We start from the raw sequence: 18352 nt of genomic DNA on the forward strand, positions 1-18352 counted from the left end.
TTCACTGTTTGGGAAATTATATCTATTGAACTGATAATTCAGTGGCTAGGAAAAGACTATATTCATATGATTTTTTGGGGAAGAGAGATGAAATTCATTTGATTTGTGACTTGTTTTCTTTGAAAAATTAAAATTATGGTATCTATGGCTTTCAGGGCTATAATGGCTGATGAATGAATAAATCTATGATTTATTATAGCCAGTGCATGGAAATTGGATTTTCTGCATTTTCACAGATCTGATGTGGAAAGAGATTTTGAGTCATTTATTTATTTTTTATTATTTTTTAATCTTCTAGAAGTTTATTCTTTTATATATTTATTTTTTTATTGGAGTTCGATTTGCCAGCATATAGCATAACACCTAGTGCTCATCCCATCCATTGCCCCCCCTCAGTGCCTGTCACCCAGTCATCCCATCCCCGCACCCACCTCCCTTTCCACTATGCTGTATTCGTTTCCCAGATTTAGGAGTCTCTCATGTTTTGTCACTCTCTCTGATTTTTCCCACTCATTTTCTCTCCTTTCTCCTATTATCTCTTTCACTATTTTGTATGTTCTCCATATGAGTGAAACCATGTAATGATTGTCCTTCTTCGATTGAATTACTTCACTCAGCATAATGCCCTCCAGTTCCATCCACGTCAAAGCAAATGGTGGGTATTCGTCGTTTCTAATGGCTGAATAATATTCCATTATTCCATTGTATATATATACCACATCTTCTTTATCCATTCATCTTTTGATGGACACTGAGGCTCCTTCCACAATTTGGCTATTGTGGACATTGCTGCTATAAACATTGGGGTGCAGGTATCTTGGCTTTTCACTGCATCTGTATCTTTGGGGTAAAACCCCAGTAGTGCAGTTCCTGGGTTGTAGGGTAGAGGTATTTTTAACTCTTTGAGGAACCGCCACACAGTTTTTCAGAGTGACTATACCTGTTCACATTCCCACCAATAGTGCAAGAGGGTTCCCCTTTCTCTACATCCTCTCCAACAATTGTTATTTCCTGTCTTGTTAATTTTCCCCATTCTCACTGGTGTGAGGTGGTATCTCATTGTGGTTTTGATTTGTATTTCCCTGATGACAAGTAATGCGGAGCATCTTCTCATATGCTTGTTGACCATGTGTATGTCTTCTTTGGAGAAATTTCTGTTCATGTCTTTTGCCCATTTCATGATTGGATTGTTTGTTTCTTTGCTGTTGAGTTTAATAAGTTCTTTATAGATCTTGGATACTAGCCCTTTATCTGATACGTCATTTGCAAATATCTTCTCCCATTCTGTAGATTGTCTTTTAGTTTTGTTGACTGTTTCTTTTGCTGTGCAGAAGCTTTTTATCTTGATGAAGTCCAGTAGTTCATTTTTGTTTTTGTTTCATTTGCCTTCATAGATGTATCTTGCAAGAAGTTGCTGTGGCCAAGTTCAAAAAAGGTGTTGCCTGTGTTCTCCTCTAGGATTTTGATGGATTCTTGTCTCACGTTTAGATCTTTCATCCGTTTTGAGTTTATCTTTGTGTATGGTGTAAGAGAATGGTCTAGTTTCATTCTTCTGCACATAGCTGTCCAATTTTCCCCAGCACCATTTATTGAAGAGACTTTACTTTTTCCAGTGGATACTCTTTCCTGCTTTGTCAAATATTAGTTGACCATCAAGTTGAGCGCCCATTTCTGGGTTCTCTGTTCTGTTCCATTTATCTATGTGTCTGTTTTTGTGCCAGTACCACACTGTCTTGATGATCACAGCTTTGTACTACAACTTGAAATCCAGCATTGTGATGCCCCCGGCTCTGGGTTTTCTTTTTTCAGTATTCCTCTGGCTATTTGGAGTCTTTTCTGATTCCACACAAATCTTAAGATGATTTGTTCCAACTCTCTGAAGAAAGTCCATGGTATTCTGATAGGGATTGCATTAAATGTGTAAATTGCCTTGGGTAGCATTGACATTTTCACAATATTAATTCTTCCAATCCATGAGCATGGAATATTTTTCCATCTCTTTGTGTCTTCCTCAGTTTCTTTCAGAAGTGTTCTGTAGTTTCTAGGGTATAGATTCTTTACCTCTTTGGTTAGGTTTATTCCTAACCAAAGAATCTTATGCTTTTGGGTGCAATTGTAAATGGGATTGACTCCTTAATTTCTTTTTTCTTCTGTCTCATTGTTAGTGTATAGAAATGCCAATGATTTCTGGGCATTGATTTTATATCCTGCCCCATTGCCCAATTGCTGTATGAGTTCTAGCAATCTTGGGGTGGAGTCTTTTGAGTTTTCCATGTACAGTGTCATGTCATCTGCGAAGAGGGAGAGTTTGACTTCTTCTTTGACAATGAATCCCTTTTATTTCTTTTTGTTGTCTGATTGCTGAGGCTAGGACTTCTAGTACTATGTTAAATAACAGTGGTTATTCAGAGTGAACATCCCTGTCGTGTTCCTGATCTTAGGGGAAAGGCTCTCAGTTTTTTCCCGATTGAGAATGATATTTGCAGTGGGCTTTTCATAGATGGCTTTTAAGATGCTGAGGAATATTCCCTCTATCTCTACACTCTGAAGAGATTTGATCAGGAATGAATGCTGCATTTTGTCAAATGCATTCTCTGCATCTATTGAGAGGATCATATGGTTCTTGTTTTTTCTCTTGTTGATGTGATCTATCACGAGGATTATTTTACGAGTGTTGAACTAGCCTTGCATCTCGGGGAATAAATCCCACTTGGCTGTGATGAATAATCTTCTTAATGTACTGTTGGATCCTATTGGCTCGTATCTTGTTGAGAATTTTTGCATCTGTGTTCATCAGAGATATTGGTCTATAATTCTCCTTTTGGTGGGGTCTTTGTCTGGTTTTGGAATTAAGGTGATGCCTCATAAAACAAGTTTGGAAGTATTTCGTCCCTTTCTATCCTTTGGAACAGCTTTAGCAGAATAGGTATTATTTCTTCTTTAAATGTTTGATAGAATTCCCCTGGGAAGCCATCTGGCCCTGGACTTTTGTGTCTTCGGAGGTTTTTGATGACTGCTTCAATTTCCTCCCTGGTTATTGGCCTCTTCAGGTTTTTTATTTCTTCCTGTTCTAGTTTTGGTAATTTGTGGTTTTCCAGAAATGCATCCATTTCTTCTAGATTGCCTAATTTATTGGCATATAGCTGCTCGTAATATGTTTTAAAAATTGTTTGTATTTCCTTGGTATTGGTTGTGATCTCTCCTCTTTCATTCATGCTTTTATTAATTTGAGTCTTTTTTCTTTTTAATAAGGCTGGCTAATGATTTATCCATCTTACTAATTCTTTCAAAGAACCAACTCCTGGTTTTGTTGATCTTGCCTACAGTTCTTCTGGTCTCTAGTTCATTGAGTTCTGCTCGAATCTTTATTCTCTCTCTTCTTCTGCTTGGTGTAGGTTTTATTTGCTGTTCTTTCTCCAGTTCCTTTAGGTGCAAGGTTAGCTTGTGTATTTGAGTTTTTTCCAGTTTTTTGAGGGATGCTTATATTGCAATGTAAGATGTTCCCTCTTAGGATTGCTTTTGCTGTATCCCAAAGATTTTGAACTGTTGTATCTTCTTTTTCATTAGTTTGCATGAATCTTTTTAAATCTGCTCTAATTTCCTGGTTGACCCATTCATCTTTTAGCAGGATGGTCTTTAACCTCCACGTGTTTGAAATCCTTTCAAATTTCTTCTTGTGATTGAGTTCTAGTTTCAAAGCATGGTGGTCTGAAAATATGCAGGAGATAATTCCAATCTTTTGGTATCAGTTGAGACCTGATTTGTGACTCAGTATGTGGTTTATTCTGGAGAAAGTTCCATTGTGCACTTGAGAAGAATGTGTATTCAGTTGTGTTCAGATATAAAGTTCTGTAAATATCTGTGAAATCCCTCTGGTCCAGTGTATCATTTAAAGCCCTTGTTTCTCTGGTGATGTTGTGCTTAGAATATCTGTCATTTGCAGAAAGTGCCATGTCAAAGTCTCCTACTATTACTGTATTATCTAAGTATGTTTTTACTTTGGTTATTAATTGATTGATATACTTGGCATCTCCCACATTAGGGGCATAAATATTCATGATTGTTAGGTTTACTTGTTGGATAGATCCTTTAAGTATGATATAGTGTCCCTCTTCATTCTAACGAACAGTCTTTTGGATAAACTTTATCTCATATGAGGATTGCTACCCCAGCTTTCTTTTGAGGACCATTTGAATGTTAAATGGTTCTCCACCCTTTCTTTTTCAGGCTGAAGGTGTCCTTAGGTCTAAAATGAGTCTCTTATAGACAGCAAATAGATGGGTCTTGCTTTTTTATCCAGTCTGAAACCCTGCATCTTTTGATGGGATCATTTAGCCCATTCACGTTCAGAATAACTATTGAAAGATACGAATTTAGTGTCATCGTAATACCTATTCAGTCCCTGTTCTTTTTTTTTTTTTTTAAGATATTATTTATTTATTCATGAAAGACACAGAGAGAAAGGCAGAGACGCAGGCAGAGGGAGAAGCAGGCTCCAGGCAAGGAGCCCGATGTGGGACTCCATCCTGAGACCACGAGATCACACCCTGAGCCAGGGGCAGGTGCCCAACTGCTGAGCCACCCAGGCATTCCTCAGTCCCTGTTCTTGTGGATTATTTCTTTGGGCTTCCTCTTTCTTTTTCAGTGTCCCCCTTAATATTTCTTGCAGAGCTGGTTTGGTGGTCACATATTCTTTCAGTTTCTGCCTATCTTGGAAGCTCTTTATCTCTCCTATTCTGAATGAGAGCCTTATTGAATAAAGCATTCTTGGCTGCATGTTCTTCTCATTTAGTACCCTGAATATATTATGCCAGCCCTTTCTGGCCTGCCAGGTCTCTGTGGAGAAGTCTGCTATTTATCTGTTATTTCTCCCCATATAAGTTAAGAATCTCTTGTCTCTTGCTGCTTTAAGATTTTCTCTTTATCTTTGGAATTTGCAAGTTTCACTATTAAATGTCGAGGTGTTGAACGGTTTTTGGTTTTTTGTGGGGGGAGGAACATCTAGATCTCCTGGATCTGAATGCCTGTTTCCCTCCCCAAGTCAGGGAAGTTCTCAGCTATGATTTGTTCAAATATGCTTTCTGGCCCTTGTCTCTTTCAGTGTTTTCTGGAACCCCAATTATATCTAGATTCTTCCTTCTGAGGCTATCATTTATTTCCCTTAACCTTTCCTCATGGTCTCTTAATTGTTTTTCTCTTTTTTCCTCACCTTCCTTCCTTGCCATCAACTTGTCTTCTATGTCACTCACACTTTCTTCCACCTCATTAACCCTGTCGTTAGGAAATCCAATTTGGATTGTATCTCATTTAATTGATTTTTAATTTTGGCCTGATTAGATCTAAATTCTGCAGTCATGAAGTCTCTTGAATCCTTTATGCTTTTTCCAAGAGCCATCAGTAGCTTTATAATTGTGCCCTGAATTGGCTTTCTGACATCGAATTGTAATCCATATTCTGTAACTCTGTGGCAGGGAGTACTGTTTCTGCTTCTTTCTTTTGTGGTGAATTCTTCCTTCTAGTCACTTTACTCCGTGCAGAGTGGCTGTATGAGCCGGCTGAGTCAAGAATATCAACCACGACCTAAGTAAATTTCACCCTAGATTGATTCTGACAAGGTCAGAGATCAGAAAATGAAAACAAAGATTAGAACAAAATAAAACAAAAGGATTACAAGTGAAAAACAAATTTTAAAACAAAGTAGTCAAAAATAAAAGGCCAAGAATCCCAAAGAAGAAGAAAAAAAAGAAAGAGAAAAGGAAAAAAAAAAAAGGGAGAGGAACTAGGAGATGGTGGTGGTGAGGAAGTTGTAGTTGCGGGAGCGGTCCTAGAGGGTGATCCTCTTGGTTCTGAGTGTATTAAGTTCTGTATGTTAGAAGATGCTCAGTCCCAAATTTATATAAACCAGCAATACTTGTAGAAAGCCTCAACATTGACCACCAAAACATAAACAAGATAAAAGAGGGGGGCAGAATGGGAATGAAGAGAGAATATAATCTCCCAGAATAAACCAGCGCGGTATTCCACTTGGTTCAAGGTGCATGCTGATCATGTTTTAGAAGGTGAGGCAGTGAAAACAACACAAAACAAAAAAAAATATGCCGTATATCTCCCAAAATTAAATTGAGTATGTTGCAGGGAATCTAGAAGTGGAAAATATATCTAAGACATGTAATTGTAGAAATATGAAAGTCAAAAAGGAGGAAACTTAAAAATGAAGAGGTTGTAAAATAATGTAGTTAAGGTGGGAAAAGAGGAAAAAAATATTGGAAATTTTTAGCCTGATATAAAAATGAGTTGTACTGGAAAAAGGGGGGAAAAAAAAGGAGAGGTACCCTCTAGTTCTATATATTATAAATTGCTCGACTTCCCCTGGAGCTTTCCAGTTATGTTTGGTCAAGAACTTGCTCTTCTTCCCTGGTTCTTCAAGCGGGTTTTCTGGGTTCTGGGGGAGGGGTCTGCTGTACTGAATCTCAGGTGTGTGTGCTTGGGAGGAGATGCCTCACCCCTGCCCAGTGCAGGGCTCAGTGGGAGCTGTTTGCCGGGTGAAGCCTTTGTTCCCTGGCGGCCCGCCTCTCCCCAAGCACAAGGTGAAACGAGGAAAAACAACAATGGTGGCAGCCAGAATTCCAGCTCTGGAGTTGTCTCCCCACTAGTAACTAATGTAGTCTTTCAGTCCGCACTGGCCTAGATGTTCCCAGCCTGGCTTGGGTACATGGGTGCACTGATTTGCACAGCTTGCAGGGCGCCCAGTAGCAGAGTTCTCACTGTCCTGTGCCCTCCCCGCTTCCGCCTGTCCCAGGGGTAACACAGGATTGTGGACTTTGCTCAGCACCCTGGGATCCAGGGCCCTGTGTTGTTGGAATTGTGCTCCCAGTGGCCACGGCTTCCGAAGGCAGCAGGGCACAGACATCTCTGTCTGGAGCCGGCCCACCTAACTGACTGGCTTCTCCCAAATGCCCTGCCGGCTTCTTGCTCCAGCCCTTTACAGAGATTGGTCCACAGTTTGTGGATTTTTAAAGTTCCCGCTTCTCCGGGCCTGGGCTTTCCTGTCCTGGACGCTTTTGTCACCTGGCTTTAGCCTAGTTTCTCTTGGTGCCGCTCCCCTACTTGATTCTTTTTTATTTTATTTTTTCTGCCTTCCTACCCTGCTAGCAGCCAAAACCCTTCCCTCTGTAGCGTTCCGGCTGTTCTCTTTAAAACTCAGGTCGAAAAAAATAAAATAAAAAAATAAATCTCAGGTCGAATTTGTAGGTGTTCAGGATGTTTTGAAAGTTATATAGGTAAGTTGGTGGGACCAGGTGAGTTGAGGACCCCTACTCTTCCGCCATCTTGCCCATTTAAATGTGATAATACAACTTTCACAAAAGCAGTATCAATAGTGATTAAATAGAAAGCAGTAAGCTACTCTGATTCATCAGAGACAAGGTCTAAGGCTTGGCTTTCTCAAAATGTTGCCTGATTGTTTTATTGTGGTTATTATGTTTCTGTGGTTATTATGAATGTAAATAATTTTATGTGTTTATAGCTAATAAAGTTTTCTTCATGAAAGGTTGGTATAGCCTTGGCTTTGATTTTACTTTAATGTTTTTATATGAAAGATTTCATGTATATTCAATTATACACTATAGTTTTAATGTATATTTAATTAGCATATATGTATTAGTTTAATTTAGGATCTTTGTTTTTCAATTTCAGAAACTTATTGCTTATGGTCACTTGACTGGTAATGCTCCAGATAGTACAACACCAGGCAAAAAATTAATTGATAGAATTATTGAAACAATTTGTGGCTGCTTCCAGGGTCCTCAAACAGATGAAGGCGTTCAGTTGCAAATAATAAAGGTAATTGATTATATAGTGAATTTGTCATTCACAATCTCTATTTTTTAAAATCTGAAGCTATTTATCTTAGAAATATTTAGAAAGGTCATTTTATGTGCTTTCCAGCTGTAGTTGAGGTCTTTTAGTTGCTTTTTAGATACCATTTGAGGAAATTTTGTTGATTATCATCTAGAAGATTATATGTCCAGTGGGCCCTCAGAGTCTCCCAGAGTTTTTCAGTTTCTGAAATGTTTGCTGTATATATTCCATCTTTTGAGCTTTAGGGCCCATGTGATGGTCCCTGTGACCCCTATACTTTCTTTTGTACTTTTCTAGACCCCTTATAGTCTGCACCCTATTTGTGCACCAGCTTTCCAGATTCCCTTGTACCTATTCATGTGCTGTACCTACTCAGCCAATCTTTGTGCTGTAACTTACCTAGATGATTAAACTCCTTAAAAGAAAAGTCACTCAGTTGTTTTTTCAGTCTTTTATATGTTTTGAATTCTTAAGGTGACTGCTAAATGGTTTTGGTGATATATTTGTAAATCAGTAAAATTTTCCTATGCTTTTAGTACTTTTGAAATCATTTTCGTGTGTGAATATAGCCCTTCTGAGCCTTTCAGTTTCATAGCTGTATTTACTTCACAAGTCATATCTTTATTCTAAAAAAGCTGCCTAATCAATTGGCCTATCATTTGCAATTTCTTATCACTCATGGTTTATTTAGCATATACTTAGTGCTGACTCTGCATAGCTTTCATTATACAACATAAAAGGAAAGAAAAAGGAGTTCTTGCTCTTGAGAAATTGCAAGTACCCTAATGTATGAACATTCACGTAAGTTAAAGCTATTGACTTTATTGAAAGATTCATTTAGGATGATTTTAAATGCTTTACTCCAATTTATTTATTTATTTTTTTTGCTTTACTCCAATTTAATCTTATATTTTAAAACTTTATTCTATTTGTAAACCTCTTCAACAACAACAGCAGTACATTTATTGAGCTGTAAGAAATATCTCAGAAAAATTTGGGAGTGAATAAGAAAGTGTATCTTCCAAAGTTGACAGTCTCATTCAACAGATATGTCATATGAAGCATATCTGTGTTCTGCTGCAACAGAGTTAGTGCTGTGCATTTTAAGAAACTAAGTAATCTTTTTATTAAGATGAAACTTGGGCTGAAACAATTTAATTGAATAGTTTTCTATAGTTGGGTTTGGATTATTTGGAAATTACTGCCAGGTGATGATATGTATTCAAGGCTGGAAGAAATTCTTTTGGTGTATACTGAAAATTGTGTACTGGTGTCTGAAAGCTTAAATTATAATATAAAAATATTCATATTTTTGTGCTAAAACTCTGGATGTAGAAAATTGCTTCAACTGTGTCTTTCTTTTTAAAGGCTTTACTTACTGCAGTAACATCTCAACACATAGAAATTCATGAAGGAACTGTACTGCAAGCTGTGAGAACATGTTACAATATCTATCTGGCAAGCAAAAATCTCATCAATCAGACAACAGCCAAAGCTACTCTTACTCAGATGCTAAATGTTATCTTTGCACGCATGGAAAACCAAGCGGTAAGTATTAAGAAAGAGAGATTGTAAAGAATACCACAGGCATCAAATACAGAAAAGAGTTTATAGGGATGCCCGGGTGGCTCAGCGGTTAAGCATCTGCCTTCGGCTCAGGGCGTGATCCCGGAGTCCCAGGCTCCCTGCATGGAGCCTGCTTCTCCCTCTGTGTCTCTACCTCTCTCTCTGTATCTCTCATGAATAAATAAATAAAATATTTTTTTAAAAGAGAGAAAAGAGTTTGTAAGGAAATTACAGTGAAATCTTTTGTGCTTATAGAGAAGAATGTTTTCCCTTATAGTTCTACTTGAGATCTGTGGCATTATTTTGCTTTGTTTTGAGGTTTACTGACTTGTTTGACTTTGGAATTAATTTTTCTTTCTTTCTTCTTTCTTCCTTTCCTTTCCTTCCTTTCTTTTGATCTTGTTTGTTTATTCATGAGAGAGGCAGAGACATAGGAAGAGGGAGAAGCAGGCTCCCTATGGGGAACCTGATGTGTGGGACTCAATTCCAAGACCCGGGATCATGACATGAGCCAAAAACAGACGCCCAACCACTGAGCCACCCAGGCGCCCCTGACTTTGGAATTTCAAACATATTTTTAGTTGTTCACAAGTAGAATTTGAAAGACATTTATTGTCATCATCCTCATGGAAGCGTTTATGAATTGATAATATTTTTATTGTACTCAAACTTAGATGACTTTAATGTAGATATAAAACTACCTAATTTGATCTCTTCTGCTATAAAATTATTTAGTCATTAAGTCCTCTAAAAATTATGTATCTATATTGTGGAAATACATTTGAGGGAGTCAGAGATCAGCTAAAGAATCATTTATACATATTTTTAAATTGTTCAGGTCTTCATAATTACACATCAACCTCTAACTTTTTTTGGAACTGATTTTAAACTTCAGAATTACAGAGAGCTCTCCTTTACCCCTCTTTTCCTTAAATATCAGCATTTTTTATAACCATATTATAATAATCAGAAGGAGGAATTGACACACATTAGTGTTAAACAAACTACAGAACCTACTTGAATTTCACCAATTTTCCTACACATGTCCTTTATTTTGTTTCAAGATTGAATCCAGGATCTGACGTTGAACATAATATAAGTTTAGTAGATGATAGGGATGTTGCTGAATACCCTGCAGTACACAGGACAGCCCCTCTCCACAACAAAGAATTATCTGATCTAAAATGTCAGTAGCACTGATACTGAGAAACCCTGACCTAGAAAGTATAGAAGTATATAGAAAATGCTTAAAGGTTTGTTTTCATGCAATAACATACATTTATTTATTTATTTATTTATTTATTTATTTTTATTTTTTATTTATGATTTTTTTTTTTTATTAGAGACGCACAGAGAGAGAGAGGCAGAGACACAGGCAGAGGAGAAGCAGGCTCCATGCAGGGAGCCTGACATGGGACTCCATCTCGGGTCTCCAAGATCATGCCCTGGGCTGAAATCTGCACTAAACTGCTAAGCCACCGGGGCTGCCCACATTTCTTTTTTTAAAGGTTATTTTTAGAGTTTCTGTGACACTGGATTAAATAGAACTAGAATTCAACACCATGCTTGTCTGTGATTCCAAAGCATGTGTTTCCTCTACTAAACCATAGTGCCAACCTGTTGAAAGTTTAGACTGAGGGTGGGAGTGGATTGTAAGTCATAGGTTCTTCACTGCTAATTTGGAAATTGACTTTCTCATGAATGTGCTGAAGTATTGGTCTGAAAATTCTGTTCCAATTCCAACTGTGCATCTAACTATACCCGTCAGTTTCCTTATCTATAAAATACAGAATTTAGATCATGTGTATTATAAGGTTATTCCTACACTTTAAGTATTAAAATATTTCAATTTAAATTGATTTTATAAACTTATATTTTCACATAAACTAGAATATTACTAAGAAATATGAAATGTTCATATTTGGCACAGTAAAGTGTTTACCTTTATGGAAATTAATTCTGAGAATCTTATTAGGCCATGAGGACCAAAAGAGATGTGTCTAAAAGCAATAAAGTGCTAAAAAAAAAAAAAAGTGAAACCCTGTGATCTTGATCATTTCTGTTTTAGCATCTTATGAGTAAGCTAGTTTTATAGGTGGTATTGTATGTATAATGACAAGTATCCTAAAATAAAACACAGATATTTGTCAATAAAGGTTTTTCATCCTTATTAAGATGACTGAGCAGAGACATAGAAGTACTCATGGCTGTTTTATTTGTTAAATGCAGCTTTATTATTTTTAATTAAAAAGACATTTGACAACATGACATAATAACATGTTACACTGACAGTTTCCTCCCTCTCTTGTTTCTCATTTGGTCATTTCTGACCCTCTGCCCCCTATAGGTAACTATTATTATTAACTGCTTTCTTGTATATCTAGATTTTGTTTCTGTATATATTAGTAAAAATGAATCTGTTTTATTTCCCCATCTACTTTTTCCCTTCCTTAGTGAAACTTTGATTTTAGGAAAATCCACTATGGGCAGTAATCCAATTATTAGTCTGAAGCTATTAAAATTTATTTTGGTTTTTAAATTTTGTTTAGGTTATACATTCACATGATTGAAACACCAAAAATAGTGAAGAGAAGATATATACTGAAAGACTTCCATCTCTATCCTTATGTGCCAATTTCCATTGCTCTAAGAAGTAACCACTATTACTTGTTCTTGTGTGTTTTTAGTATATTTTATATTTTTTCTTCTGATGGACAAAGTGGCACCTTATATATAAAGGGTTTATAGTTGAATTTGATACCTCCAAATTTTAAACAACTTATTTTACTATTATTGGAAATTATTCTATTTCTTTGCAGTTGCAGGAAGCCAAACAAATGGAAAAAGAAAGGCATCGGCAGCATCATCATCTTTTACAGTCTCCAGTAAGCCATCATGAGCCCGAATCACCTCAACTTAGATATTTGCCACCTCAAACTGTTGATCACATGTCCCAAGAACATGAAGGGGACCTTGATTCCCATACAAATGATGTGGATAAAAGCCTTCAGGATGACACAGAACCTGAAAATGGATCTGATATTTCCAGTGCAGAAAATGAACAGACTGAAGCTGATCAGGCAACTGCAGCTGAAAGTAATCTTTTTGAGAAGGGGTTGTGGGGCGTGTGTTAAGGGAATAGTGTAGGCATGGATATTTGGGAAAGAAATGTGGAAAGGGTAATATGACTTAATGAATATCAGACACATTATGTTAATGTGAGTTTTTCCATCCTACATGGCGAAGTTAATTGACTACAACACATAAGACATTTATTAATAATAGTGTGCATTCATTAGCATCTCATGAGTAGTATGATTTACAGACTTGTTTTGGAGGAGATAAATATATTACTAGAGGGGGTCATAAATGTCTGCTAGCATGTGACACAGGAACTTCAGTTTTCTTCTTAAAATTAGCTTCATAGTGAATAACGACTTATTTTTTTAGTAAGGTTTTCTGGAATATGACTGAAAGTTTTAGGGCATCAAAATGTTACTGGTTTGGGAAAATATGGTCTATAAAGTACTAAAATTAAATATGAAAAGAAATCTTTTGAGTAACCACCTGCAAAAGTATTTTTACATCCTCATGTGTAGCAATCACTGAAATTGAGATGTTCTCTGATGGTATTTTTCTAAGTAAACTTATTTATACGAAAAGAGTGGAACACCTGAGTGGCTCAGTCCATTAAGCCACCGATTCTTGGTTTTGACTCTGGTCATGATCTCAAGTTCCTGAGTAGAAACCCTGAATTAACTCCACTCTTAGCATGGAGTCTGCTTGAGATCTTTCCCCTTTTTTCCTCCCCCGACCTTCCACTCTTCCATCTTCAAGCACTCTCTGTTTTCTCAAATAAATAAAATCTTTTTTAAAAGTGGGTTACAAGATAACAAAAAATTAAATTACATTTATTTATTGTACTAATTTATTTCTCTAAAAATAATCACATGAAGTCATCTTTCACCCCAAACATTATTTTGACTTTTAGCTGTTCTATAAAACCTCCAGGGAGTTGGGTTGTTCCCTTTGTTCCTTCTTAGATTGGTGTCAAAAATGACGGAAATTCTCTTGCCTATTCACTGTGTTTGTGTAGAGGTAGGATGGTTAGGGCTTAGTAACAGTTTATCTGAATTCTGTATTTTTCTTTGAGAAGAGACTTCTGTAATATATTTTCAGCTCTGGATTTTTTTTTCTTTAACCACACATCTTTTTTTTTTATAACAATATTGACATGAACATCAGCAGTGGCATGATTGGGTGCCTTTTCACTATTTTTCATAGTGCTTTATTCTTTATTTTAAAAGGGATAATTTCCATAAATCCAAGCTAATACTCAAGTACACACAGTACTCAAGCTAATAGTAAATCTGTATTGTTTATATGATTTACATTTTTCTAGTCTGCCCTTGCCAGAATTTTACCTGGTTTTACTGTGAGTTTATAAAAGGGCTGATTGAAAGAGCTAATCCCTAATAGAGCTGACAACCTCCTTCTGCAACCCTTTGTTTGCTTCCTAGAGTTAGGATTCTCTCATTGTTTGTCTTCCTCTCTAATTTTTCTCCCCTGAGTTTACCTCCTTTCTAGTTAGGAAATTTTTTGTCAGAAGAAACAACGTGGGCTGAGACCCATAGAATGGAAGCATCTACTGTGTATGAGTCACTTTATAGGATACAGAGTTATAAATAAAACATAATTCACTGTGTCGTAGTAATGATTATTTTGGCAGTATAGGTGTTTGCTCCCAGCAGCTGATAAGGAAAATTCTGCCTGAGAAGCATTGGTTAAGAGTGCTCCGGAGTTAGATTACCTGCTTTGAATTACATCTCTGTCACTTATTAGTTATGTGACTTTTTGGACATAATAGTTAGCTTCTCTAGTGATTTCCTATGTGTAGTAAATATTACTGTTACTCTAATCTATTTCTGTTAGATAATTTGTGTGAGAATTGACTCTTGATTTCATTAGTTATTTTATACACATATTAGTGACTGTGTATATTTAAGTTTTGTTGAACTAACTTTCAGACTTTAGATAATTTTAGCCAATAAGAGCACAGAAATACAAAGCTTAGGGGCACCTGGCTGGCTCAGTCAGTGGAATCTGTGACTCTTGAGATTGTAAGTTTAAGCCTCATGTTGGGTATAGAAATGACTTAAAAAATAAAATCTTAAAAAATATATAAAAGCCTAAGAATGATGGAAAAATATTTTGTCAAGCATTTATATTTTTACTCCACTGAAGAATCTAAGTGTTACTGTATTTGAATTTTTTATAAAATAAGTTTACTGATTTGGTCTCCTTATTTATCAAATTCCCCTTGTGGCATTCAGTATTTTATAGAATATAGCAAACATAGGAGCAGTGAACAATAGGGAGGACAGGCTTCTGGAAGCCAGAATCATAAGTAGTAATGGGTGTGGGGATGGGTGTGTTAGCAATATAAACTTCTTGATTTTTTTTATAGTATTATAGTATTTTTATATTTTTTATAGTATTATGGTATTTTTTTTCTTTATAGTATAACTATACTTGTTTTAAAGTATAACTACCTTTTATAGTAATGAGAGTGTGTTTTATAGTAATGGGGATGGGTGTGTTAGCACTATAAACTCATGTGCAGTCTGATGCCATTTGGAGTAGTAGAACAGAACAGGGTCCTGGATCCCAAAGCATCTCAAAGTGCTAGTTGAACCTTCCTTAGATATTTGCAGCATTTCAAAAAACCCAATGGAAATCCTATTTTTATCTGTAAGCTAACTTTGGAAAGTAAAATTTTATCAGTTTCTCTTATGCTGTTCAGAAATTTTCATGGGCTTTTCAGTCTTTTTGATTGTTAAATTGGGGACCAAATTATTTTTTACTTATTAAATAGAGTTTTACAATGGATATGTAGATTCTTTTGGGGAAGAAAAATAGTAAGGAAGGGCTGGAAAGTACTGGTGGATACCCAGATAGCCCTGTCTCTCTTCTTCAAGGATCTCACAAATATTAAGGCACAATGACGAGCTTGTTATTATTGATGAACTGGGCTAATCAGTGTAGGCTTTAATTACATTTAATGTATACTTATAAGAGTTTCAGATATGTTAGAAATGTTTCATTCAAAATACATTAAAATGTTTGGCTCCTAAAGGAATAGTCTAGAAAATTCACTTAAGTTGAATGATCATTTAGTAGTTTGTCAAGTTTAAAAAATGATTTTAAATTGACTTGAATTTTTTAAATTGACTTGAATTTATAAAATATTTTAAATTTGATTTCGTTATGAATTTTGAAGGTTTAACTTATAATAGCTCCTAGTTTCATGTATCAGATTTTCTTTTATTCTTAATTTTTAAGAAAGTTTTTAAATGTTTGGTAACGTTTTCCGAAAAAGCCAAAATAATGTTTCCTTGGATTTTTCTTTTTTAAAGCATTATCTAAAAATGACATATTATATGATGGAGAAAACCATGACTGTGAGGAAAAGCCACAAGACATTGTACAGAGCATTGTAGAAGAAATGGTGAACATTGTTGTTGGAGGTAGTGTATTTCACTCAAAATTGATTTCTTCTGTCTTTGATGCTTCATCTCATTTGGAGGCTATTTTTGTAGTGTATGGAGCAAAAATATAAGCTCTTTCTCAAATTAGAGTGTGTGTATAGAAAAAATATTTAGATATCTTTCATTATAGAAGAGTTACTCTCTTTTTTCTCTAGGTTCAGTTACAATCTTTTATAAAAATCCATTATTCCCCTACCCCATTAAAAGTTGATGCCATTTCATTTTTTTGTTTTTGTGTTTCATGGTAGAGGTATATTCTTTATCCTCCTAAATGTGCTAAACATGATAAACTAGAAAATATTGAATTTGATTTGGTTTTAAGTATTCATGCCTTTTTAAGAAAAATCATGCTTTTTTATACCTTTATTATCACAACCAAGGTATAGTTGTTATAGGGTCAAGTCCTATCTTATGGATTATATTATAAAGATGTCTTAAAGTTTGTTAGGAATTAAACTCACATTTTCCATAAATAGTATTATTTATAGATAGGATTAGGTTTGAGACCAATCCACTGAAGCTTATTTAGTTCATAGTATCTTGCCCAGAACTAAGCGTAATACCTTGCTACATATACTTCTAGATGTATGATTAAATGTACTATATGGCTCCTGAATGAGAATAATACTGTTTCCACCATACCTAACTCCCACTTATAACATCATTTCTAAGAATATATTTTCTCCTTTAATGCAACACTAGAACCAGGCATTCATCTGATTGCCTTCTCTTTTTTTTTATCTTTTCATTCAGCAAATACTAAGGAAGTGCTTACAGTTGTGTGGCACTGTAGGAGGATACAAAAGTTAATCCAAGATAGAGCCTACTCTGGAAGAAGGGGGTTCTGGAATATATGTATGTAAGACTAATACAAGGTATAGAGTAATAAGTGCCATTACATAGAAATAGCTAACATCCTAATAAAATTCAGAAAAAAAAGTGATTATTTCTAGTTAAAATGAACCAGAAGAGTTTCATGTAGGAGATGATACTTGAAATTAGACTGGATTCACACAGGTCTAGGGATGGTATTTGATGTATTGAAAACTTTTGGTTCAAGTGTAGAGGAGAGGGTGGTTTGGGAAATGACATGTGGTGGTTTGGCTGACGTATTAAGTATGTGATGTCATAGAATGGTAAGGTTAAAGAAATCTTGAACAAACTTACTAATTAAAGCTTTAAGATTTTAGACTTCATTCCATCACAAAATTAGTTAACATTAAGGATTTTTAAACTAAGAGGTGGAATGATTAGAATTATGTTTTAAGAAACTAGGTGGAGAAGTAGAAAGTACAGTAGGAAATCAGTACAGTAATGGAATCCTCAGTATGACAGAAACAGTGGAAATGGAGACGAAAACGTGAATGAGAAGTGAGATAATGCATGTTAAATCAAGAAGACTTTACAGCTGGGATGCCTGGGTGGCTCAGCGGTTTAGCGCCTGCCTTTGGCCCAGGGCGCGATCCTGCAGTCCCGGGATCGAGTCCCATGTCCGGCTCCCGGCATGGAGCCTGCTTCTCCCTCTGTCTGTGTCTCTGCCTCTCTTTCTCTCTCTATGTCTATATCATGAATAAATGAATAAAATCTTAAAAAAAAAAAAAAGAAGACTTTGCAACTGATTAAATATCTAGGTGACAAAGAGAAATTATAAGGTATCTCAAAGATCCCCAAGATACCTCAGGGTTTTGTTACTCACTAGAAGGAATCAGGACTCCTCATATAGTTAGACTCACCTCTAGAATTTTTACTGTGTGAAGGTACAGTACAAAATCATCAGGACGAAGGCAGCCCGGGTGGCTCAGCAGTTTGGCACCGCCTTCAGCCCTGGGCATGATCCTAGAGTCCTGGGATCGAGTCCCACGTCAGGCTCCCTGAATGGAGCCTGCTTCTCCCTCTGCTTGTGTCTTTGCCTCTCATGAATAAATAAATAAAATCTTTAAAAAAAAATCATCAGAGAGAAAAGGTATATGGGGCAATGCCTGAAAGGAAATCAGATGCATACTTCAAGGAATCCTCTCCCAGTGAAGTCACACAGGAGGCTTTTAATTCTTCCACATCAGGGCAAGTCATTAGACCCATATCCAGAGTTATGTAGGCTCCTTCTGCCCAAATTTCAGATTTCCACAAGGAAAGCTGCTTTTTAGCATAAACCATATTGTTTGTACAAATAGTTTAGGTATGGTGAACCACTCTTAATAGTTCTGGGAATAGTGGGAACCCTTCCAAAATAAAATAAATTCCTGGGTGCTAGTGAAGGCCCAACCTTGAAAGCAGGCCTTTCTAAGGATAGGCGGTCTCAGACCTGCTGTGTTAACTCTTCCCTCCATGGGTAGTCTGCCAGTTTCTGAGCCTAAATGGCAGGTGGATGGTTGTAGAGT

At 36.2% G+C, this 18352-nt stretch overlaps 1 protein-coding gene across 1 annotated transcript in view; it reads left to right on the top strand.

Annotated features, from left to right (window-relative positions):
• ARFGEF1 (ADP ribosylation factor guanine nucleotide exchange factor 1) overlaps positions 1–18352 on the top strand; it is a 141409-nt gene that overhangs the window by 47129 nt on the left and 75928 nt on the right. The window contains exons 4-7 of the mRNA XM_041769300.1: positions 7696–7842; positions 9229–9408; positions 12246–12522; positions 15843–15953. Coding sequence (XP_041625234.1) covers positions 7696–7842; positions 9229–9408; positions 12246–12522; positions 15843–15953 — 715 coding nt within the window. The remainder of the gene's footprint in view (positions 1–7695; positions 7843–9228; positions 9409–12245; positions 12523–15842; positions 15954–18352) is intronic.

Source organism: Vulpes lagopus, chromosome 9 (genome assembly GCF_018345385.1).
Source record: "Vulpes lagopus strain Blue_001 chromosome 9, ASM1834538v1, whole genome shotgun sequence".
Lineage (NCBI taxonomy): Eukaryota > Metazoa > Chordata > Mammalia > Carnivora > Canidae > Vulpes > Vulpes lagopus.